This window comes from Lucilia sericata, unplaced genomic scaffold, assembly GCF_015586225.1.
Source record: "Lucilia sericata isolate MDLA Ls3-8-SP2 unplaced genomic scaffold, ASM1558622v1 Contig001392F_arrow, whole genome shotgun sequence".
In the NCBI taxonomy this organism is placed as follows: Eukaryota; Metazoa; Arthropoda; class Insecta; order Diptera; family Calliphoridae; genus Lucilia; species Lucilia sericata.
Window position 1 is genome coordinate 74,475 of NW_023995332.1, and position 23,829 is coordinate 98,303.

General features: G+C 29.8%; 5 protein-coding genes across 9 annotated transcripts; 3 read left to right on the plus strand and 2 right to left on the minus strand.

Annotated features, from left to right (window-relative positions):
* The first annotated feature begins 264 nt into the window (after positions 1–264).
* Positions 265–6,233, plus strand: LOC119611216 (protein SERAC1). Of its 2 annotated transcripts, none has more exons than XM_037966726.1 (3): positions 265–1,001; positions 3,248–4,545; positions 4,623–6,233. In XM_037966726.1, the coding sequence occupies exons 1-3, from the start codon at positions 934–936 to the stop codon at positions 5,699–5,701; spliced, it is 2,445 nt and encodes an 814-aa protein (XP_037822654.1). In that variant the 5' UTR covers positions 265–933; the 3' UTR covers positions 5,702–6,233. The 2 variants fall into 2 exon arrangements, with proteins under 2 accessions (XP_037822654.1, XP_037822655.1); XM_037966727.1 differs by lacking the exon at positions 265–1,001 and adding an exon at positions 2,899–3,052 and having other exon boundaries at positions 4,623–6,217.
* A 1,965-nt stretch (positions 6,234–8,198) lies between these two features.
* On the plus strand, positions 8,199–8,956 carry LOC119611224 (NEDD8). The gene is made up of 4 exons (XM_037966738.1): positions 8,199–8,324; positions 8,426–8,508; positions 8,598–8,728; positions 8,787–8,956. Exons 2-4 carry the CDS (start codon positions 8,491–8,493, stop codon positions 8,872–8,874), a joined length of 237 nt encoding a protein of 78 aa, XP_037822666.1. The 5' UTR covers positions 8,199–8,324; positions 8,426–8,490; the 3' UTR covers positions 8,875–8,956.
* Positions 8,957–9,080: 124 nt separating this feature from the next.
* On the minus strand, positions 9,081–11,241 carry LOC119611222 (glutathione S-transferase C-terminal domain-containing protein homolog). The gene is made up of 2 exons (XM_037966737.1): positions 10,275–11,241; positions 9,081–10,208 (listed from the first exon to the last, which is right to left on the minus strand). Exons 1-2 carry the CDS (start codon positions 11,088–11,090, stop codon positions 9,195–9,197), a joined length of 1,830 nt encoding a protein of 609 aa, XP_037822665.1. The 5' UTR covers positions 11,091–11,241; the 3' UTR covers positions 9,081–9,194.
* Positions 11,242–11,743: 502 nt separating this feature from the next.
* Positions 11,744–23,373, plus strand: LOC119611221 (hydroxylysine kinase). Of its 4 annotated transcripts, none has more exons than XM_037966733.1 (5): positions 11,744–11,931; positions 17,096–17,495; positions 22,099–22,223; positions 22,283–22,482; positions 22,541–23,373. In XM_037966733.1, the coding sequence occupies exons 2-5, from the start codon at positions 17,173–17,175 to the stop codon at positions 23,162–23,164; spliced, it is 1,272 nt and encodes a 423-aa protein (XP_037822661.1). In that variant the 5' UTR covers positions 11,744–11,931; positions 17,096–17,172; the 3' UTR covers positions 23,165–23,373. The 4 variants fall into 4 exon arrangements, with proteins under 4 accessions (XP_037822661.1, XP_037822662.1, XP_037822663.1 ...); XM_037966734.1 differs by lacking the exon at positions 11,744–11,931 and adding an exon at positions 16,707–16,827; XM_037966735.1 differs by lacking the exon at positions 11,744–11,931 and adding an exon at positions 16,713–16,884.
* On the minus strand, positions 19,514–21,903 carry LOC119611220 (exonuclease 1). Its single transcript, XM_037966732.1, has one exon. The coding sequence runs from the start codon at positions 21,745–21,747 to the stop codon at positions 19,624–19,626; it is 2,124 nt and encodes a 707-aa protein (XP_037822660.1). The 5' UTR covers positions 21,748–21,903; the 3' UTR covers positions 19,514–19,623.
* Positions 23,374–23,829: the final 456 nt, after the last annotated feature.

The window sequence follows — 23,829 nt, forward strand, 5'->3', positions numbered from 1 at the left end:
AGGAATGAATGAAGAAATATTAAATTTTATTAAATTTTGACTTGCCCATTCCTTAAAAACTTTTATATAGCTAAATTATTAATAAACATTGGAAATAAATAAAAAAAATATAAATTTCTAAAGTTCTTTAATCAAATAGATTTTAATTTTTGTTTATTTTTTTAAACTGCATTGACAACACTTATTATTGTTTTTATTGTTATCACCCATTCCGTTTTTACTTGTTATTCTGCTTTTAGGTAGTTGTCATAATGACGTCACAACTCGTAAGATAAAATTGATAGTTTGGGCCCCACCTTCCTCCTCTTAAAAAGTTTAGTTGTTTTTCAAAATATCACTGCAAAACAAAAACATAGTTGTTGATAAACAACAACAATAAGCAATAACAAAAACAAAATGTAGAAAAACAAAACAAACTATGTACTAGCCCCCAGAGTATATGAACAAAAACTCGTTGAATAAAATTACCATTCAACAAATAAAAAGCGAAGTGATAAGTTCAGTGAAAAATAAAAAAGCTCTAAATAAAAAACTAAAATAAACTATTTTTTAATAAAAAGCAATTAATTTTATTTTATATACCCGTTAAAAATAAACAAAAATTGAAAAAGTGTAATAACAAATTTCAATAAAATAAAAGCAAACATTTTTTTTCTCCAAACAATTTTTCTTGGTGAAAATTGTAATTGTATTTTTTAAATTGAATAAAAGTGAAAAAATTAAGTGCATACTAGAGTAATAGAAAAACTTGTGTCGATTTCTTGGCAGTGGCCATAGAAAAAATCTTGTAACATTACTTAACAAAGGAATTTTCAAGAAATAAAATTGTTTTACAAACAGATTATTAAAAAAAGCAAAGAAAAAAACAGTGTATTCTTGTGAAAAATCATTTAACTTTTTGTTCCCTTGAGTTAATTACTCAGCAAGTGTTCGATGAATAATTTAACAACTACTCTACGCCGTTACCCGAAAACACTTGGCAGTGTGGGCATTTTGACCACGTAAGTAAAAAAAAAAAAACGAAAGACACTGCTGCACATAAAATATTTAACAATTTAGGTTGTTGTTAAGATATTTAGAAATGTATTAAAATAAATTGGTCTGCTGATAATTTATAAAAGTTAATTTGAGGTCAGAATTATCAGAAGCTAAAGGTTTTTTATAGCTATGGCCATGAGTTGATAATTTTTTATTTCTGTTTACTTTGCATTCTTTGTTCAGTTTAAAGATCCGGCAGCTAAGAGAGTTTAACGTTTGCCCCTACTTTCACTTATGTTCCTTGTGGCCATGGTTCTATCAGGTTTAATAATAAAATTTGTAGTTGTTTTCAGCTTTGCACTGATCACTTATTCAAGTGGGAATAAACTGATTATTAAAAATATTGTAAGGGCTTCATTTACTGACAAACAGATGTCAGTAAAAAACTTCCAATTTGTTTTCTATAATAATTTTTTATAATAAAGATTAAAATCATTTTAACAATTCCATATAGAACACATTTTTATACAGATGAAAAAGTGACGGAGCTAAAAATTTCGCCAATCTGCTTCCAATATTATTTTTCAGTTATTTCATATTACTTAATTTCCTTTAAATAACTATAATGAAAAGTACTAATATGAAATCCAAATATGTAGTCAATAAAACCTGCTGACTTCTTATAAAGTTGTATTGTCTTTGAAATAAATACAAAATCTAAATTTAAACAAGGTCATAGTTAACTTTTTATTAATTTTTAATTCTAAAAAATATTCAAACATATGCTTTAATTCTCACTTTAAAAAATTAATCATCAAAAGTGGTCTGATGTTTTTAGCTGTTTTCTAAATTTATTATGTGTGAGTTGTGAGAAACAAATACCCCACTACAAGCTAACAAAAAAAGGGGGCTCGCCTTTTAAATTACACATAAAATTTGTAAATTTTTTATGTTTATTTTTAACAAAATATTGCTTCATGGGTATTAATAATAAATATAATAATATACAAATATACAAAAAGTGAATGTACCAATAATTTTCAACAATTTCCTTATATTTTTAAAGATATGTATGTACCTTATACTAGGCAACTGTGTTTGTTGGTTTAACAAAAGATCATTTACATGAATTTTTATTTTTGTAATTAATGACATCATAAATTGTTTTTATAATAAAATGCTCTAACGATAAATAGTAAACAAAAACATTGCACAAACTGTAAACATGTTTTGATACATTAAAAACAATAACAACATTATTACAACAATAATAATAACAAAAACAAAACCCTTTTTATAAATATTTTTCATTTTTGTAACGTCAAACTAAAGCTTTTTATTTGTTTGGATTCCAAACTTTGGTATAACCGATATTACTATACATTTGTTGTTGCTTCCTGGTTGGTTTGCTCTCTTACCTCGCTCTCTCTTTTGTTGTGAATGGTAATGATCAAAACAAAACATACGATTTTGTTAAAAGAAGACAGCCTACTAATATAAGGTCTATCCATTTGTATGAAAACCTAAAAGAAGGCCATCACCACTATTTTATGATAAAAAACTAAAAAACATAGGTACACGTTAAACTTTTTTTTTTTATTTTTTATAAAAATTTAGAAGAATTTGTATTTGTATTTAGGATATTTTTAGCAAATGACATACTCTTTGTGATTTTCGAACTAAAATCATTTAAATACTATATATATTTTAGATACACGTGAATGAATCTCTTTTTTTAACAACTCAACTTATTTTTACATTTCTTCACATTTTTTTCTCTCAGTGTTTTCTTAGTAACTGGATTTTAACTTATTGGGGGTCTTGAGTAATTTATAAATAAACGTATTTGTTTAGAAAGAGAGCTAAATGTTGACATACATAAATTTATTTTGTTATTATAAAGTGTGTAATCAAAAAATCTTTAGTTTCATTATCTATGAATGCGAAATTTGCAAATGCGTTTGAAGAATTTTTATATTTTTTTGCGTAGTTTTTAAATTTTTTTAATTGAGCACAAACGAAAACTTTCAAAAAATCATTCGATATTTTTTAAATGCGTATGATCCATAATTATGTATGTTTATATGTATCAGTATTATAGTTTTAATACTTTTGGTAGTGGGTTTCATATGGAAATAATAAACTTCCGTCAGAATACAATCAAATTAATGAAATTGTAAAACTTCTCAAGTATAACTACTAAACCCAATCAATTGTTCTAAATCTATAGTTTAATTAAAATATTTCCCATTTTTGACTCTACCTTCAGATGCGGCCTTATTCTTTACGATAAACGTCATTTGCAAAGATTCATTTCGAAATTTGTTGACAATAGCAGCGATAAAAATGACAAGACCCCTGAACCGGATTACATCTACATTAAATATCACATCTACAAGGAATCGATGCGTAAATTGAAACAACAAGAGGAAGATGAAAAGAAATGGATTAGTGTTATTGTAAATCCTGTGGGAAAATGGTGGAAAGCTGTAAAACATTCGATTGCTTGGCGTTTATTGAATATAGCACAGACTGGTTCGCATCATGAGCGTTTGAAGGCGGTTAGACAATTGGCTCGCATAGATCATTTGAAAGATTGGGATTTTCGTCATTTGGCTCAAATATGTGATGCTCGTACGGCCGTTTCATTGGCACGTTCTGGAGCTGATACCCGTTGGTTTATACCAGTTCACATGAAAGGTTGCATTAAGAATCCAAAATTGGTATTATCTGAATTGCATGGACTTTTGGAACGTCTTAAGCCACGCTCTTGTGTTAAACATTTCTTTGCTAAATATTTCCCTCAACAAGATCCAGTGGAAGATGTTTGTGAATTCTTTACCCAGGAACATCCCGTTTCATTCAATGTGCAAGAGACTGATATGCTAAAGGAAATCATTGCATTTTTACATCATGTCACCAAAGAGCCGGAAGTGGCCGAACAAATCATTAAGGAAGGAGGTTTGGTACATCTTATGGAATTGTGCAAGATTTTTTCGGATGACAATGAAACTTTATCTACACTCTGCAAAGTATTAGCCAATATGTCGATTATCAAAGATAGTGTTGAGCACTTCTTTGTTAGCGGCTGGATAAGTGTGTTGGCAGAATGGCAACAGTGTCCAGATCTACGCTTGCAAGTCATATCGGCCAAAACAATGGCGAATCTCGATCATGATGATCCAAATTATACAGTATACGCCCCCAATGTTTATCCTTTACATCCACGTTTGCGTACTCGTGATAAGCCAAAAGCTGATATTATATTTGTTCATGGTCTTTTGGGTGGTGTTTTCATAACTTGGCGTCAGAAAGATCGTAAACCCACTGAATTGGGTCTGTATGGTAAAAATGCATTTTACACTAGTGAAACCGATGATGTATTCTTGGTAGGAGAACAGAGACGTATACAAATGAGAAAGAATGGCAATGGTAACGGAAATGCTAAAGAAAAGGTCTCTAATAAGGGAAATGTTAAGGATATAGCGGAAACTGTTGCTGGAAAAGGTGTACAATTAGTCGATAATAAAAATGGTGTGCATAAGGAGTCAGGAAGCATAGAAACAGGTAAATTTCTTTTTAACAAATTTCAATAACAATCAGAAATAAATGTATTTTCTTTTTTTATTTATTTTTTATTGTAGATGCGCTTTTGAAAGCCACTACCAAACATTCGAATAAACCTTTGCAAATTAGTGATGATGCTACTAAGGAGTTAGTTGAGACTTTACAAAATGAGGCTGAATTGGATCCAGAATGGGAAGTTGTTCATCCCGATGTACCCTTGTCAGCAAATGAGAATTGCTCGGGAGAATTTAGTGTCCCTGGTAATGAATGGTTAAATCAAGATCATGAAGAAGAATACACAAATTGTTGGCCCATGGAATGGTTGCCAGAAGATTATCCCAATACCCGCATTATAGGCATAGATTACACTTCAGCCGTTACGGAATGGTCAGCTAACTTTACAAAATATTGTCCATGTGAAAAAGGACAAGGACACTTGGATGTGCGGGCCACCTCCCTATTAGAACGTATAACAAAGGCTGATATAGGCAACGATAGGCCTGTAGTCTGGATTGGTCATTCCATGGGTGGTATATTGACGAAACTAATACTAATGAAAGCCAAAGACAGTGCAGATCCTCAAGCTCAACAAATTGCCAAAAACACAAATGGTATTGTATTCCTGGGTGTTCCTCATCGTGGTTCACCCATTGCCAAATGGAAACAACACATGCAAATGATCTTATCTCCCTCAATAGAAGTGAAAGAAATGGAGGAAAATGCTCCCAAATTACTACAGTTACATGAACGCTTTATGAACTGCCTACGCTCATCCTTCCGCCATATGAAAATTGTCAGTATAGCTGAAGGTTCACCCACCATGTTGACATCATTCAAATTTCCACTGCGCATTGTTACCGAAGAATCGGCTTGCATAAATCATGGTGATTTTTATGTACTAAAAGACGACCATTTGAGTTTATCCAAGCCCATCTTTAGGCAATCATTCTTATATCAACGTCTACTGCAGGTCATAGATGAAACCGTAAATGAAAAGTTGAATCCCGATTTAAAGGAACAACTGCCAGTAAAAAAGATTGAAACACATTCTCTGAAATCTCCCTCAACACTACAACAGAATCCCAGCCTTTTGCAACAAACCAAAGATATTTTATCCTTTATACCACAAATTCTTTTCAAATTTTCAACTACTTAAATTTGTATTAAAGAAGAAACCAAAATGCTCTCAATCCCAAAAGCTCATATCTCAAGTATACTACCAAGAGTTATAAACGAAATAGATGTGATAAAAAATATTATTTTTGCTATACAATCGGAGTAGTATACATTTTGTAAATAGTATTATTTGTACTTAATATTTATTTAAATTCTATGTCTATGTAAACGTTCTGCCATTCCCTGCTGTTAATACATCACATCATCATAATTTCTTTTGAAATATTTATCTAGTTTTAGTGTAACCGCCTTTTTTAGGAACTTATCATATATACAGTCCATTTTTATACGATGAATTTAGAATCATATTTGTAGATTGTGTAAAATTTTTTTAGTATTTTTGTATTTATTTGTAAATTAAACATAAAAATAAGTTATTTTAATTTTATAAAAGTGTCCTTATATATGAGGTATAAAAAGAATGACTCAATTTATGTTGTAATTAAATTATTTACGTAAATGTTTTTAAAGATGTAATAAAATAAATGATTTAAATAAAATATATATTTAAAGATTGTGTTGTTTATCTGAAGGATCTAAATCGTAAATAATTTTTTTACTTTTACAAAAACGTCCAAATTCTATTTAGAAAAGAATGAGTAAAATCCCTTCAAAAAAGTATGTACATGCATACATACATACATACATACAGTGTCTCGCATAAGTATTCGAATTTAAGTGTCCTTTTAAAAGAAACATAATTTAATAATATTTATTGTGCGTAAAATTAATAATTAAATTTGATATATTGTCTAGAGAGTTCTAAGGTTTAATATCACACTCCTTAAAATTTGGATAAATTACATTTATTTAAATAAATTTAACTTTTTTTAAAAAAGTCCATAAAATTACTTCACAAAAGTATTCGAATTTTTCCTGTATTTTATATTTGACCATATTTTACGAAGCACAAAAATTAGAATCGAATGGTCTTTTTGCTTAAAATTGTTTTAAGGGGTTACTATCAACCGAAAGGATATATTTTTGGCCCATTTGGCCCACAATTTTGGGACATTTGTTCCATCTTTTCATATAATGTCATTAAAATGACGATTTTTGACCATATTTGTCATTTTTTTCTCTTTTTCCAGAGATAAAACCAAAATTTAATATTGGGATTTAATAGATTCCTTGAGGTATCTAAAAATAATAATTTTTGTTATAAGGATCTGTTTTTAAACATTCCAAAATATATTTTTGGTATCGTTCTTCTGTTTCTAATTGAATTATCTGGATCTTAAGTCCCTTTTCGTACCACTAGGATCGATATTTTCCGACAAAGTTGGCTAGTTATATTATTGTAGATATTAGTACTAATATATTTTAAATTTTCAAGACATCGTAGCGGTATACAACTCCAAAACATGCCTTAACAAAACGTCATCCTATACAGTAGATTTTAGTTTTTACTACTCATAACATTCACGATTATGTTGCCTATTACAACAACACTGTATGTCCAAAATTTTGGGTTTATTTTGATCATAGTAGATAATATTTAAACAGATATCAATATTTTTGACTTAGACCATAATGATATGGTGACATTCAGCCTAGAGGCCATTGGTTATAAAAAGAATGATTCCACTATATTGAATTGCGTTTCTTCGAGGCATGCTTTGGAGTTGTACACTTCCACAATATATTGAAAACTTAAAATATATAACAGCTGATATCTAAAACAATATATAGAAGACAAGTTTCCCGAAAATTGTTGACCCTAGTATTATAAAAATGGACTTGAGTTCCAATAAATTGAATTGTACATACATATTTTTCCCCTATGTAATTTATCCTACGTATTGCATATCAAATGAACAAAGGTCCTTTGAAAATTTTGAAATGAGTACTAGAAAATACGTGTTATAGGTATTAAAATCTTTCATATATTTTGGTATATTTTCAAAAATTTTGTATGTACATTAGGGTAATAACCAAAATTAGAACCAACCACCACGTGGTAGCCAGTAGTGTTCCAATAACGAACATATTTTCATCGGGTCATTTTGGTGCAAAAACCTTCCGCTGCAAATCGATTTTCTAAAACCATTCAAAAACAAATTTACATGAATAGTTAATAATATAATCTACATATTTGGGAGCTAAATTTAAAACCGCCGCCCTTATCCTTGATTTTTCTCTGTGTAAATGTCGTGCTTAAACAATGACACTAGTTTATATTGAAAATTTCCAGTTTTGCATTAATAAATTTAAGATTATGTTTAGAGTAAATATCGAAAACTTTAATGCATTTGTGATACTCTGGATAGGGCCGATTTGAAATTTCCAAAAAGGGCATACGGATAGAAGGACCGACAGAGATGGTTAAATCGACTTTATAGTGTCGGAAAATTATATTTTAGAAAGAATGTCCAACTTATATATAATGTTTTCACGAAGGTGAATGGTATAATAAAAAAAATAATTAATTTTATTTAAATCGAAAGAAAATAATTTGCAAAAACTAAAGAAAACTACGAGTCATCATAACTCTTGTAAATTTAAATTTTTATTTGAGTCAGCCTGTATAAAAATATTCCAATTGCAATTTATCAACCATCAACGTTGTTGAGTTTGTGTGCAAAAAATAGAAAATCAAAGAGGTTTGTCAAAATTTGCTAAAATCGTTTTCCGGCACCAACGAAAACTGCAATATATATTCTTTAAACTCTTATAATACCATAAAACTTGATTACATTTCTAGGAAACTAAGTTGAACCTAAGGAACTAACCAGAAGAGCCGTTTGTTTTAATACCAAAAAAAGAAAAATGTTGATCAAAGTCAAGGTTAGTTTTTGTGGCCACAACACCATGAATCAACTTTGTGAAATTAGAAAACCTTCAAAAAATAATAAAAATCTATTTAATCTTTGCAGACACTTACTGGCAAAGAAATTGAAATCGATATTGAGCCCACAGACAAAGTAGATCGCATTAAGGAACGTGTGGAAGAGAAAGAAGGCATACCACCGCAACAACAGCGCTTGATTTTTTCCGGCAAACAAATGTAAGTTTTTCTCAAAAGGAAATGTTAAATATTTATAAATATTTTTATGTTCTCGCAGGAATGATGATAAAACAGCTGCAGATTATAAAGTTCAGGGAGGTTCTGTGTTGCATTTGGTTTTGGCTCTACGTGGTGGCATCTTTTAATTTACTTATTCACAATTTTAAGTTAACACATCATAAGTCGCTTTTTGTAAAAAAAATATATAAATTAATGTAACAACAACAATGTTTTGGTTATATTTGGCTAAACATTAAGGTAAGTTTGTTTTACCCCAGTTATTTTATCAAGTTAACCAATATTTTCTCTAGACCTACCTATTAGTGAACCTTCAATGATATAAAGCTTGGAATTTGTAAAAAATAATTAAAACCTTTTAAATCTTTTATTAACTAATTTACAGTAGCCTGAGACAAATTATTTCAAAAAAGAAAATACTTAACTCAATTAAACTGACTATTTATTGCTACAAGGCCTTAATTCTAATGTCGTTTGTATTACTTTCCTGCCTTAAACGTCCCACTAAAAGGCGATTTTTTGGTGTACAATCTTCTGGTTTTAGACGTGTTAATAACACCTTATAGCCTGCCTCCTCTGCTTGTAGTTTACGGTCCGTATCTACAATATCCATGCACAATTGTCCTTGTAGTGTTGTTTCTGGTCTACAGTTTAAAGTTCCCATTGCATGCGCCTGATCTGCCGTATGAGCTATATACATAAAGTCCTTTTCGCTGAGCACCTGGCGAAATTTCTCACTTAAAGGATATTTAATGTGTGGCATGGGTTGCAAAGAACCATAACAACAGGGGCAGCAAACAAAATTAGCTTTAGACCTGCGACACTGTTGCAGTACAATATCTGTAGCTGTACCACAGGCATGTAAAGAGGTGCCCACCTCAAAGTCTCCCTCAAAATAATCAATGTTGCATTGGTAAAATCTTAAATTTGTTAATTTTAAATCTTGGGCTCGCTGTTTTGCTCGCTGCAGTGATATGGCTTTATTTTCCATCAAAATAATCTCACATTGAGGTAATTTTAAAGCCAATAAAATGCCTAAATGTCCAGTACCGCTGCAAAAGTCGATTATTCGTTGCCCCGGCTGGGCCAGAGAGGCTACTGCATTTGCCAAATTTTCCAACTGCTGACGTTTCCTTAATAGTCTTTCCTGTGGCAAGGCTGAACTTTCCGCATGTGCTGGCTCTATTGCTTGCCAATCAATAAGACACTGACCATAGGTGATGGCACAGTCACTGTTAAAATTAATCTTTAACGTTTCCAGCTTACTGAGAGTGTTTTCCACCTCTGTCTGTTCGGTAAAAATACGATTGCGTGGCTTATATCTTTTGGGGTCACTTTTATAAAGACTGCTGGCCTCGCAATCTGGTATTTTAAATGTTAAACCGTTTACCAAGCTGTCTACACAAGGAAAATGGCAAAGATCATTTAACACTTGCAGGCAGCATTGATCTAAGTTGTCTATCTACAATTTAAATACAAAAATTTGACGATTTGATGTAACCATTTTAGAAAATCTGTTCCAAATTACCTCATTTAACCAGGTGTTCGTTAAGGGAAATTGCTGCAACATTTGTGGGAAGCAATGATAAATAAGACGCATACAAGGATATAAAATCAGATCGGCTATAGTAAAATCCACCCCTTCCGCAAAAGTATGATCAATTGCCAGGCTTTCTTTGGGCACAGTGCAGTCAATCTTTATCTTATTTTTACGTTTCTTTTCAACTTTCCCCGATGTAGCCGTCACTTCCTGGTTGGCCTTTTCTCGGGCCAATTTGTAGATATTATGCATTCTTACAGGCTCATTCATGTGTCTTTCAAAACGGGCACACTCCACTGGCATCTCACTATACCCTTCTGATCGCTCAATACTTTTTAAGAGATCAGCTAACAATTGCACTATATTTACTTCACAAAACCTAGTCCAAATGGAAGCCTCAGAGGGAGCCAGCAAACAACTTTCTTTAAAACCTAAAAGTTTACGATGTGCAGCAATGGGATGACGAGCTATTAATTCTCTACAAACGGCACACATGCCCGCTATGAATGTATCTCCTTCTTTGGCATACACGGGTAAACGTAAATCTTTTATTGCCTCCAATTTAGAGCCATCTTTGCATAAAATTCTATCCTCTGTTAGCTCACGTTTCAAAGATTCTGAACGCAATTTTAATTTACCCCTTTCCGTGGAAAGTGTGGAGCAAACAAAATTTAATTTTATATTCTCCGGCCTATCTAAATAGCGATACATATAGAGAGCAACAAATGATGGTACCGAGGTAAATATTTCCGTTTCAGCATGTTTTACTGTACTCAATTCAATTTCTATATACAATTGATCCATTATGAATGAAAATTTGTTCGTTTTGGTAAAGTTATAGCTTCTTTCTTTTATTTTAATAAATTTTACTAAGAAAACAATACGAGTTGAAAATAATTTAAAAATGTTTGTAAATAAAATGAGGTTATAAAGAGGCGCTGACCAAAACAGCAGGGGGGATTTACACTTAAAGAAATTATGTTATTAAAATAATGAAAACAATTGGTATAAGTTAAGAATGCGAAATTAATTAAGATCGCCTAATCCGTGTCTAAAATGGAGAACAGGCTTGTGTTTCTTGTCTGGCGTTCGACATAATTACGCCTCGCTCGCACTTGCATTATACATTACATTGTATAACTATTCTGCTATCCTGGGAGTAGTATTGGGATTACTCTGATGTAATGCATGGATAGGTTATGTAGACCTCACCTGGGACATAACAATGTTAAATGGAGTATGTATTTTCCAAATATTTAAATTAATTAATGGACCAGTCCTAGTCCTTTGAGGAGTAGTGTCAATTTTACCAGGACTCTAGTAGGAATTCGCCTTATCTGTTACGTTACGTTCCACTAATAATTTCATTATTTTTACATTCATATAAAAATAAATATTTATTGTATACACCCTGTTGATATTTTAATGGATTAACAATCACATGTTTCTTGTTATTGTTTACTTTTTGTGTTTTTCTTTTTTCTTCACAATTTTTATTTAAACAAAACGAAAAGCCCTGTATGTATAAATTTTACTTAATTGTTTAATAATTTTCACATTTTGTGTGCAGTAGTCGATTATAATTGTCAGCAGAAGATAAAGTGTTAAAAAGTGATATTGTTTTAAGCCGTTTTTTAAAGAAATTGTAAGTCAAAAAGCAACAACAACTATAAATAATTGTTATTTATGATGTAATTTATAAACAATAATAAATAAAATAAAAAGGCCAAGGACTTTTTGGAAAACATTAATTCTTGCATATGTATGTGTGTACATATTTACTAATAAATAATAAACTTTGATGTGGAAAATTAACGAGGATCAATCAGTACTGGAAATTTGATTTTCCGTTAATAAAATTATGTACTGTAAATTTAATATAACATTTTTGCTATATTATATTTTTATGGATTTGAGGTTTAATACTGCATTGACATGATTATAAATTGTCTATATATAATTACAGTGTATATTGTATGTGTTTGAATACATTGTGGTTTAAAATCAGATAATAATAATTGTAAACATACATTTTGTTTGTAAATATATTTGTTACATTAAGTAGGCTCCGTTTTTATGGATCGAAATTAAGGTAGGATTCTACAGTTTGTCCCGTTAACTCTACCTCCGGTTATCGTTTAACCTGTAGATATTCTGCCGCGATAAAATATAACCAGACATTGGGTATTAGAATTACAAAATTAGAACAAGTTTATATACTCCCAACGTGACTTAGCGCAGTTTGTAGTCCTAGTATATTACAACACCACATTTAGAATTGTGAATATACCTTGAAAATCGGGAGTTAACTCAAAAAAAATTTTTAATTATTGTCGGGCTGACTATTCTCTTATCAGATTTTATTCCTATAAACGGTGTTATAATGACATTTCTATTGCCGTTAAGGAACTGAAACCAATTTTTTATTTTTAAAAGTTTTTTACAGAGTCAAAAATTATATATAAAATTTCAAAATTGAATAATTATTTTAAGATTTTTTTTGTGTGAAAAAAGGATATTTTGTTGTTTTTTATATTTTCAAAAATAAAATTCCCAATTCTTTTTACTAAAAGGAAAAATAATTAAAAATTACTTTTATTAATAAAAAAAATTGTATTCAGTTCGTTATACCTAACTTCATATTGAGTAATTTTTGGCTGTCCTATTAACGTATTTAAAATTAATTTTAAATTTTTTTTCTGGTATACCTATTTAGGTATTATAAGTATTATTTAGAATGAGTTAAATACATTTCTTTTTTTCATCCCCACCTTAATGCAAGTACTTATAAAGAGAACTTGTCTGTCCGTAAATGTATTTGAAGTATCAATTTAACTTTTTATTATGAAAATACTTTCCCCTTTTTGAAGTGGTTTTTAATCAGTCAACTTAAATATTATTTAGATTTTGTCTTATCGAATACATCCTTTATAAACAAACGTAGTTTTGCTAAATCATTAAGCCCACCCAATTGGTTTTCTTTTTAAAATCTAACACTAACAAAAAAAAAAAAAAAACAAATCGATAAAAATACGTACCATATTCTAGAGATTTAAAAATAATTCGATTATGAAAATTGTGAAAAAATATATTTTCAACTCCTGAAATATTTTTGATAAATAGTTAAATTTTTGACCTGTAGTTTGATCTAGTTAACCTATTTAAGAAAAATATTTGTGGTCAGAGAAAACAATTAAGTTAATAACTTTTAATAAATAATATTTACACATTCCCGTTAAGGCTGATTGCATTTATCTTTTGTATGTTTATCAGTAATATAAAACGCTCTAATAACTATTCTCTCTCTATAAAACTTTATTTTTAGATTATTTAAACAGTTGTTTTTTATTTTCGTTTAGTTCATAAACATCACGAAGAATAATTCTTAATCTGTTTTTGTTTAAGAAAAATAAAAAAAACATTACTTAAGTACACAACTACCGGGCACAGAGCTAGAGCTAATTATAATAACTAACTTTATTATTGTTATTTAGAATAACAATTAATTAATAATATAATTATTAAGTGCCATTATTTCAAACTGAGTTTAACGTTTATTAGAGAAGTTAGTTTAGCCGGTTAAAATAAGTTTTGAAAAATATATAGATTTGAATTGTGTACAATCAGTTAGATTTAAGCTAATGATTTAAAACCCAATTCAAAAACAAATTAAAGCTCTCTAATCATAATGACAATACTAATTTTGAATACAAAAACGATTGTTTCCCTTAATATGAATAAAAATTGAACATGATCTATGTACATTAGAGTGCTCCAAGCTTGTATGAAGGAAAAAAAATTTTATCCGACAGGCCGTCCCCCCCTCTGGAATTGTTCTATGGGTTGTAAAACTATGTCATGCAAAAAATTAGGCTGATAGGATAACGTTAACAGGTGCCGCAACGGCTCAGAAGATTCCAAGTGCATTTACAAGGGGAAAAAATTGATTTTTTTCAGTTTTTGCTCAAATTTTGCAACTTAATAATAAACTTTGCACTTTATTGTAAAGGAATCGTAATGTGCACAGAATAAGCATTTCAGAAAGATATAAAACACAAAAATTGGTTGAAAATTTTTAAAGTTATTGCAAATTCCCCAGGCCATTAACGTGTCTCACAGCACATGAATTCGAAATGTGACAAAAAAATTAACATTTTTTAGGACATATTGTAAAAAAAACATTTTGTTACTTAAAATATACTAAAAATTACTTGAATACTAGCTTTTGTCCTTATACGATAACGCAAACTTGTTCTCAGCTATGGTCAAAAAAGTTTGATTTTTTCAACGGCCGTTTCAAATCTCCAATTTCAGTTTTTTTGAAACTTTGTTAAACAAATTTTAAAATTTTTAGAAGATCTCATGGGAATTTATGGACAATAGATAAGGGAATAAAACGGTAAAAAATTAGATCAATAATTCTTACAGTTTAGCTGTACCTGCGATTTGAACTCGGCGGATTTCGGGAAAATCGCATTTTTTTGTAATATATTAGAGAATACGTATTAATTTTTTACTGTTGTACATTTTAAACAAAGTATTTTCAGAGTATTATAGACCAGATAATATAAAATATATATTCCAAGTTTTATTCAATTCGGACATTCTTAACCCATAAAATGTGGAGTTCAAAGGTCAAATTTTGCTATATTTGGGAATTCTCAGTGTACCATATCGAAATATTATGTATTTGTCGGTCATATTTAATAAAGATGACTTGAATTTTTAGTATAAAGTCTTATGTTTAAAATAGAGTGAAAAAAAGGTAAATTAACACTTTAAGGCACTTGGGAACAATTTAACACCAAAGTTCAAAAATTTGAAAAAGCACTATCCATTTGAATAAAGCTCTATATAATTAGAGAAATAGCAGAAATATAACAAAAACGTATATATTAAGTATAAAAAATTATACTTTAACCCTTTTCGACTATGGAGTAAACTATAGGTGTACATTTTTAAAAGAAAAATTTTGTTTTTAAAACTGATAATTTATGTAGTCCATTTTTTCAGACCATTTTCGACATAATATGTCTAAAAATACAAACTTTATAGGTTCAAAAAGGGTTAATTCATAAGTTTTTATACCTAATATATATTTTTTTGTTTTATTTATGTTATTCCTCTAATTATATAGAGCATTATTCAAATGGATAGTGTTTTTACGATTTTTTGATCTTCGGGGTTAAATTTTACCCATGTGTTTTAAAGGGTTAATTTTACTTTTTTTCGCTGCTATTTTAAACATAAGACTTTATACTAAAAATTCAAGTCATCTTTATTAAATATGACCGACAAATACATAATATTTCGATATGGTACACTGAGAATTCCCAAATATAGCAAAATTTGACCTTTGAACTCCACATTTTATGGGTTAAGAATGTCCGAATTGAATAAAACTTGGAATATATATTTTATATTATCTGGTCTATAATACTCTGAAAATACTTTGTTTAAAATGTACAACAGTAAAAAATTAATACGTATTCTCTAATATATTACAAAAAAATGCGATTTTCCCGAAATCCGCCGAGTTCAAATCGCAGGTACAGCTAAACTGTAAGAATTATTGATCTAATTTTTTACCGTTTTATTCCCTTATCTATTGTCCATAAATCCCCATGAGATCTTCTAAAAATTTTAAAATTTGTTTAACAAAGTTTCAAAAAAACTGAAATTGGAGATTTGAAACGGCCGTTGAAAAATTCAAACTTTTTTAACCATAGCTGAGAACAAGTTTGCGTTATCGTATAAAGACAAAAGCTAACATTCTAGTTATTATAGATATATTTTAAGTAACAAAATGTTTTTTTACAATATTTCCTAAAAAATGTTAATTTTTTTGTCACATTTCGAATTCATGTGCTGTGAGACACGTTAATGGTCTGGGGAATTTGCAATAACTCTGAAAGTTTTCAACCAATATTTATGTTTTATATCTTTCCGAAAAGCTTATTATGTGTACATTGCGATTCCATCACAATACATTGTAAAGTTTATTATTAAGTGGCAAAATTTTAGCAAAAACTGAAAAAAATCGATTTTTTCCCCTTGTAAATGCACTTGGAAACTTTAGTGCCGTTGCGGCACCTGTTAACGTTATCCTATCAGCCTAATTTTTTGTATGACATAGTTTTACAACCCATAGAACAATTCTAGAGGGGGGGACGGGCAAAATTCGCAACTTCGTTTTTTTGGAGCACTCTAATGTACATATATATATTATAAGAATCAGTATAGATGTGTTTGATTATGGGCGTTTTATACCTTATATTTATACTGCTATAAAATATTAAAACAAGCACAAGATCCAATGATAAGCACAAAAAAAGCTTAAGTAAATACAAACAATACAAAGACTTTTGAAAAGCAACAGAAAACAAATCCAATAAGATATATGAATTTTTGTCTTGCCAGATAATATTAGTCGTTTTGGAACTGTCAGTCAGTCATAACAGTACTTTAAATATATAAAGAAGCTCTTCCAGCTTTTCACTCAACAAGTTATCAATAAGAACGTGTACTCACTCATACAAATGTAGTTTAAGAGTTAACAAAACACAATACTTTCTTACAATTGAATTAAAAAATAAATGTTTGTTCAATTATTTCATTTCATTATAATAAAATTGACAAATAAAACAGCTTAACTAACAAAAAGAGCAAAAGCAAACAGTACTAAACAGACTACATATTTCTTTCTTAACTTAATTAAATTCAATTGATCAACAAATAATGTATACATACATAAACAAAGTGCTAAATATTTAATAAATAAACGTTCTATATAATTTATTTATTTTTAGCATTAACAAGAGGGGATATCAACTCTTATAAAACTCGGGTCAGTTAAGTGCACTTTTAACCAAATTAACAACAAACTATGGATGATACTTGGAATAATGTTGAATTGACTAATATGTCAAGACGAAAATCGTATACCCTTAATCATGAATATGATGCAAATGCCAAATTCGCCTACAATAATAACAACAACAATGACTGTGTGTCAAATGATACGAAACAGGGAGAAACAATAAATAATACAAATGGTACATCAACCTTGCAGCCGGGTTCAGATATTAAGCCAAAAGTTAACAATGAAATTGTTGAAAGTTTATTACGACGTTTATATGGCATAACCATTGGTGAAATGAAGGAAATGATTTCTTATGATGATCGTAATTATTTAATTAAGGAAGATCCGTAAGTATATAAAAGTTGTAAATATAATTTTTTTAAAAAGTGTAATTAAAGTAATAGTCGTAGATGTTGGCCTAATGATAGGTACTCTTCACAAGTGATTGTCGATTAACTATTATATTATCAAAACAAAGAACTTATTAACTTACCCCAGTTCAAGAAACTGCTAGATTTACGAAATGTTCGAGTACAACATCAAATATTTGACAGTTTTGCTGGGATGGTGGTTGTTTCAAATTTCTGCATACTTAAATTGTTTTTAAAGTTCTTTTTATGAAAATCTTTACGTTTTCTTTTAAGTAAGACATTTTTTTTAATTTAAACTTAATAATTAATGGAAACTGGACGCACTTGTTATCACTTTGGGCAGTCAGCCGTCAAAACAATAAAACCAATTTCCAATATAAATTTGTTAAAAAAAACTTGAGACAGGATATCATTAAACATTTTTGGTTGTTAATTAAACTTATAAGTTTAACTTTAATTAAATAAAATAAACAATATTGAAGAATTTACAATATAATTTGTAAAAAACTTTTGCAACCAGACATATTTTTTCACTTTTTTTAGAAATCGTAAGAAATTTTAGAAATATATTTATTAAATAACACTTGAGACATTTAATTTTATTATAAACAATTAAATTAACGTGATTAAAAAAAGATATTTAAAAGAAACGAAAGAAGCAAACATGTTTATCTTCAATTGCCGCGAATTTTTTTAGAAAAACTAATTAGACTAGGTAGGGTTCTACAGTTGAAACGAAAAGTCGACTTTTCGACTTTTAGACTTTTTGCATTTAGTTAAAAGTCGACTTTTCGACCTTTCGACTTTTTCCATTTTATGAAAAGTCGATTTTTCGACTTTTCGACCTTTTTCATTTATTTAAAAGTCGACTTTTAGACTTTTCGACTTTTAGTATTTTATAAATGGTCGACTTTTCGACCTTTCGACTTTTTCCGACTTTTTTCGACTTTTCGACTTTTTCCGACTTTTTTCGACTTTTCGACTTTTTCCGACTTTTTTCGACTTTTCGACTTTTTTCGACTTTACGATTTTTTACGACTTTTTGACTATTTTCGACTTATTTCGACTATTTTTTTTACTTTTTTCGAGTTTTTCCGACTATTTTAGAGTTTTTGACCTCTTTTCCACTTTTTTAAAATTTTCGACTATTTTCGACTTTTCGACTTTTTTCGACTTTTCGACTTTCTTCGACTTTTTTCGACTTATCGACTTTTTTCGACTTTTCGACTTTCCGACTTTTCGACTTTTATTTACAAAGTCGACTTTTCGACTTTTTTCATAGACGATAGTCGAGTTATCGACTTTTTTGGAACAAAATAGTCGACTTCGACTTTTCGACTTTTTTCGACAAAAAGTCGATTGTTCGATTATTCGAAAGTCGATTTATAGAACCCTAAGACTAGGCGTCCCCAAGTGTTGTCAACTTATTTGTTGACATTTGTCAAAGGAGACAGCTGAAAATGAAGCGAATTGATTATGTAGTAAATTCGCCTCAATTTAAAAGGAAATACCGTAGAAGAGAGGAAACGGAAAATAAATATTGAAAGGGATTTATGAAAGGCAATTTTTGGTTCAAAATTTAATATATACAAATTTTTATTAAAAAGAAATAGAAAAAGGATGGCGAAAAGATTTTGTAAAATCTTTTAGAATTATGAACCTGTTGTAAAAAATCTAAATTTAAATTTTTAATAAAAAATCGGATTTGAAACGAAAAACCTACATACATACTTAAAAAAATATTAATTGACATTTTTATAAAAAAAATCGATTTATTTATAAAAATTCAAAATATGCACATATGTACATATTTATAAAAAATCGAAAATTTTGTGAAAAATCTAAATTATATAAAATTAAATAAAAATCTTTTCTTTTTTGAATTTTTTTATAAAAAAAATATTTTTTTATAAAAAGCTACATGATTTTATTAAAAACATTTTTATTCACCAATTGAAAAAAATAAAAACAAAAAAGAAATTATATTCAAACTTTATAAAATGCAAAAAACGCATATACATATTTATTACGCACACAAATAGCATAAATATTAAAAATAACAAATACATAAATAACACTATTATTAAAAAAATACCAAACTTAACTATAACTTTTTTAAAGACGGCCTCTTTTGGAAGCCAAACATACTTAATTTTGATTGTTTGGGATCAACAGTTGTTAAAGATTTTGCAGATTTACGAGGAGTAGTTTGTGTTTTAGCTTTAGTTTTGGATAGGCCTACGTGAGGCCTTTGTGAAAATGTCATAGTAAGTTTTTGTACTACTTTTGTAGAAGATTTTTTAGTACATACTTCTTCTTCTTCAATATCAGAAAGTAAAATTATTTCCTCTTTAGTAACCGAAGATCCACAAGGTTTGTTTTCTTGGGAACTAGGGCAACTTTCGGAAGATTCTAAACTTTCTTTGTTATAATTATCTTCTTCATCCTCCTCCTCATTATTATTATTATTTTGACTACTACTTTGCAACGATTCATCCTCATCTTCAATTTTTGTTGGCTTATTATCTATAATTTTCTTTTTAGGTGATTGCATGGAACAATGGTATAAATCTTGTTGTTGCTCTATAAATGCATTTGTTTTCTTTTCTATTTTGAACATTTCCGATGTTAAATCTCTGGCAGCAAATGGTTTCTTAACAACTTGTTTTATATTTTCAGCAAAAAATCTCGACTTTACTGAAGCCTTTTGTTGATTAATGTTATTGTCATTGGCTTTCTTAGGACTTAGTAGTTTAAGCAGTGAGTTGTTGTTGCAAACAGGTGATTTTTGTATATTTTCCAATGTAGTATTAACTTTGGCAAAGGGATTGTGTGCGTATTTCTTAGGTGTTTTTTCGTTTTGCATATGCTTCTCATTGTCTTCTTCAGCTTCACTACTGGATGAGGTGGACTCTCTTCTCTTACGTTTTCTATCCATTTTTGGGGAAGCATATTTGTACATGGAAAATATTTCTGCTTCCTCAAGTTTACACTTTTCTTCAATGAGTTTCTCTTGTATCTCCATTTCAGCCATATTTTTGTATTCAATTTTTTTAAACTGAAATATAGAACCAGTCGCCTTTTTAACTTGTGGTTTATGTTCGATAGCATCTTTATAGTCATCTGCATGGTTTGTACCGCGCCAAATACTTTTAAGTTTAGTTTTAGCATCTGACCAACTACGGTCCGGATGCCAGTCATCCAATTGTTTTAAGCTAAAGGGATTAAGATTTCCTAATGCTAATTGAAATGCCTGTTCTGCGTCATCCAGCAACGAGCCAGCGTTACTACAATGACTTTCGTCTGTCTGGAATTCCTCTAGCTCATGCAATCTCTCCATTCTCCTCTCCAAGGGATTGTATACAAACATATGTTTAAATGTAGCCTCAGCTTTGAGGAAAGATTCAATGTAATCATCTGTTACCTCCAATTGTTTCATTTTCAAATAAGTCGGTATTTTCTTCAAAGCTTTCGTCATGTCATCTTCTTCGGTGGTTAAAATGAATTTGCAGGCCTTTTTCAAGCCAATGCCCTGCAAAGAGTCCAAATAGTCACAGCCTGATAATATGCACATTCTACGAAACTTGTCAAAAGTGTATTTTTCTAGCTTACAACCCATGGCCAGGTGTAGTTTAGTATTTTCCACCAACAAGGCCTGACCCGTCAAGTCTAATTTGAAGAGAATCTTTTTGGCACCGAACAGGGTTAAATCTGAATCCTCTGTAACTATATATTCAGCTAAACCCTGCTTATTTAGCCAAGCCATTTGGGCATCTGCTTCATAAGGCGCTACTATACAATCAACGCCTCGTTGTCGACACTCTTTTATAAGCTGCAAAGCCATTTCGTGTGTCACATCGACCGCTCTTCTCATGTGGGATCTAGCCTTTTCTATTTCATTCCTTCTCAAATATTCCTTTGCCAATTCTTTGCTTTCATTTCTTGCTTCACGTCGTCTGCGCTCTGTTTCGGCTTTTGCGGGTAAATGTCTGCCATCAAATACCATGATGACCTTGATTTTGTGTCTCATCAGCATGTCGACATATTTGAGGCAGTATTGTATATGAATATCGGTAGTTTCACCTCTTATCAGTTTTTCGGCACACGCAAAAACACCTTTATGTAGCCAGCAATAACTGTCCACGGCCACTGATGATCCCTGCAGCTGTCTGATATTAACGGAGGACGAGGCCTTTTCCAAAAAAGGTATTAAACCAGTAATACCCATAATGATTTCTTTCGAGTATTAATTTTCTAACACAACTAACATTTGTTTAATTCGTTGTCTTTTATTGCAAATAATGTATTGCTTTTTCATCCCCAAACTACTTGCTTTTTTGTTTTGGTTTGTTTGTTTTGTTCCAATAATTTGGCGCGTTTTTTAACAGATGTGCAGTAGTGATGCCATATCAAATGTGTTTATATTTAATCAATAATGCCAACTACGTGATTATTTAAACTTGTAATAAAAATTATTTTAGGAATTAGTTGAATAAATAAAAAAGTATAGTTAGGGCACTTTACTTTCCCGATTTTAGTTATATTTTATTAAAAAAATGTTTTCTAATTTTTCTTTCAGAAATATGAAAAATCCCTTAATTGTAACGCATTGGCCCCATGGATATGTTTTAAAGATATCAAATTCTTTGGATTCTAAGAAACCGGAAATATTTGATGCTCAAAATCAAATGATGCTCTATTTGTGTAAGCATAAATACAATTTAATTTTAGGTACATTTATTTAAAAATTGATTCCTATACAGCCAAACAACAAGTGCAATGCCCTCGTCCCATAGCCAATGTAAATGGTAAATATTATTCTTTGGAGTCTATAAATGGTGGTGAACATGTCGTCAGACTTTTAGAGTTTATACCTGGACAAATGTTCCATCAAGTTCCCATAACAAATTATTTACTTTATCAAAGCGGTGAATATTTGGCAAAAATTGTCAAAGCTTTAAAGGTAAACTAAAAATTTCTCGGTTTTGTATACTTTAGTTCAATTTATTTTACAATTGTAGAATTTCCAACATGAGGCCTATGACACCCATCAGACTACTTGGCAATTACAATCCGTACCAAAGCTCAAAGACTTTTTGTATGTTCTGCAAGATCATGCCCGCAAAGAAATTATCGAAGAAATAATACAAACATTCGAGACCAAAGTTCTAGAAAAAATAGATTCATTCGAGAAGCAAATTATACACGGTGATTTCAATGAACAAAACTTAATTGTAGAGCCGGTCGGTGAAGAAAGCACCAACTTTAAAGTAAAAGGTATAATAGATTTTGGCGATGCGAGTAAGTCACCAGTACTCTTTGAGGTGGGCATTGCTCTCACTTATATGTTATTACAAGCCAAAAATTTGGAAAGTGGTGGCATTTTCTTAGCTGGTTTTGAATCGATATATCCACTAACGAGCGAAACAAAACAATATTTGAAATATTGTGTGGCAGCACGTTTAGCTCAGAGTCTGGTTATGGGTTCGTATACACATTCCCTGGATCCATCTAACGAATATGTTTTAGTTACACAAGAGGAAGGTTGGAAACTAATCGAACAATTGTGGAGGCAGCAGTTTGAGCAAATCGATGAGATATGGAGAACAGCTGCTGATAAATATTTAACACAAAGTGTTAAATAAATTTGTTTTTGTTGTCATTTTTTTAATTTGTTTTATGTTTTATAAATAATTAATTTTTTATATATACCCACACATATATTGTGCAAACATATTTAAGCAAATAACAGTAAGAAATTTGTTGCCTTTTCCTTAACAGTGTCAATTATTATTATGTGTTAACAACAATTGTATAAATAAAGTATTACGTCCAAAATGTTTTTAATTGTTAATTATCATTTTTTAATAAACGTCTTAGCAATGTCATAGGGAATTGTAGCTTTTTATTATTCATTAATGTTAATTATAATAAAAAAAAACTTTTGAGTTAAATCAATGCTTGCCCTTCAAAATTTTTAAAATCTTCAGATTCTTTTCAAATCCTATTTTAAGAATCATTTTGTACATTTTTAAGAATCGTCAAAAAATTTATTACATCCCAGAGAAAAATAATGGAATCCCTATTTTACAAACGACATTTTTAATAATAAAAACGTTAAAATTGTTAAAACATTAAAAAACGAAACAATTGGCAACACTTTCATTACTATATTGGTATGGCAGCATTGTGAAACCATGTAAGAAGAAATATTCACAATAGTAAACCATAAAATAATAATCACAATAAAAATTCTGCTCTACAAAAATATTAACTTTGGGGTATACTCCTCTTATGAAAATTTACAAGC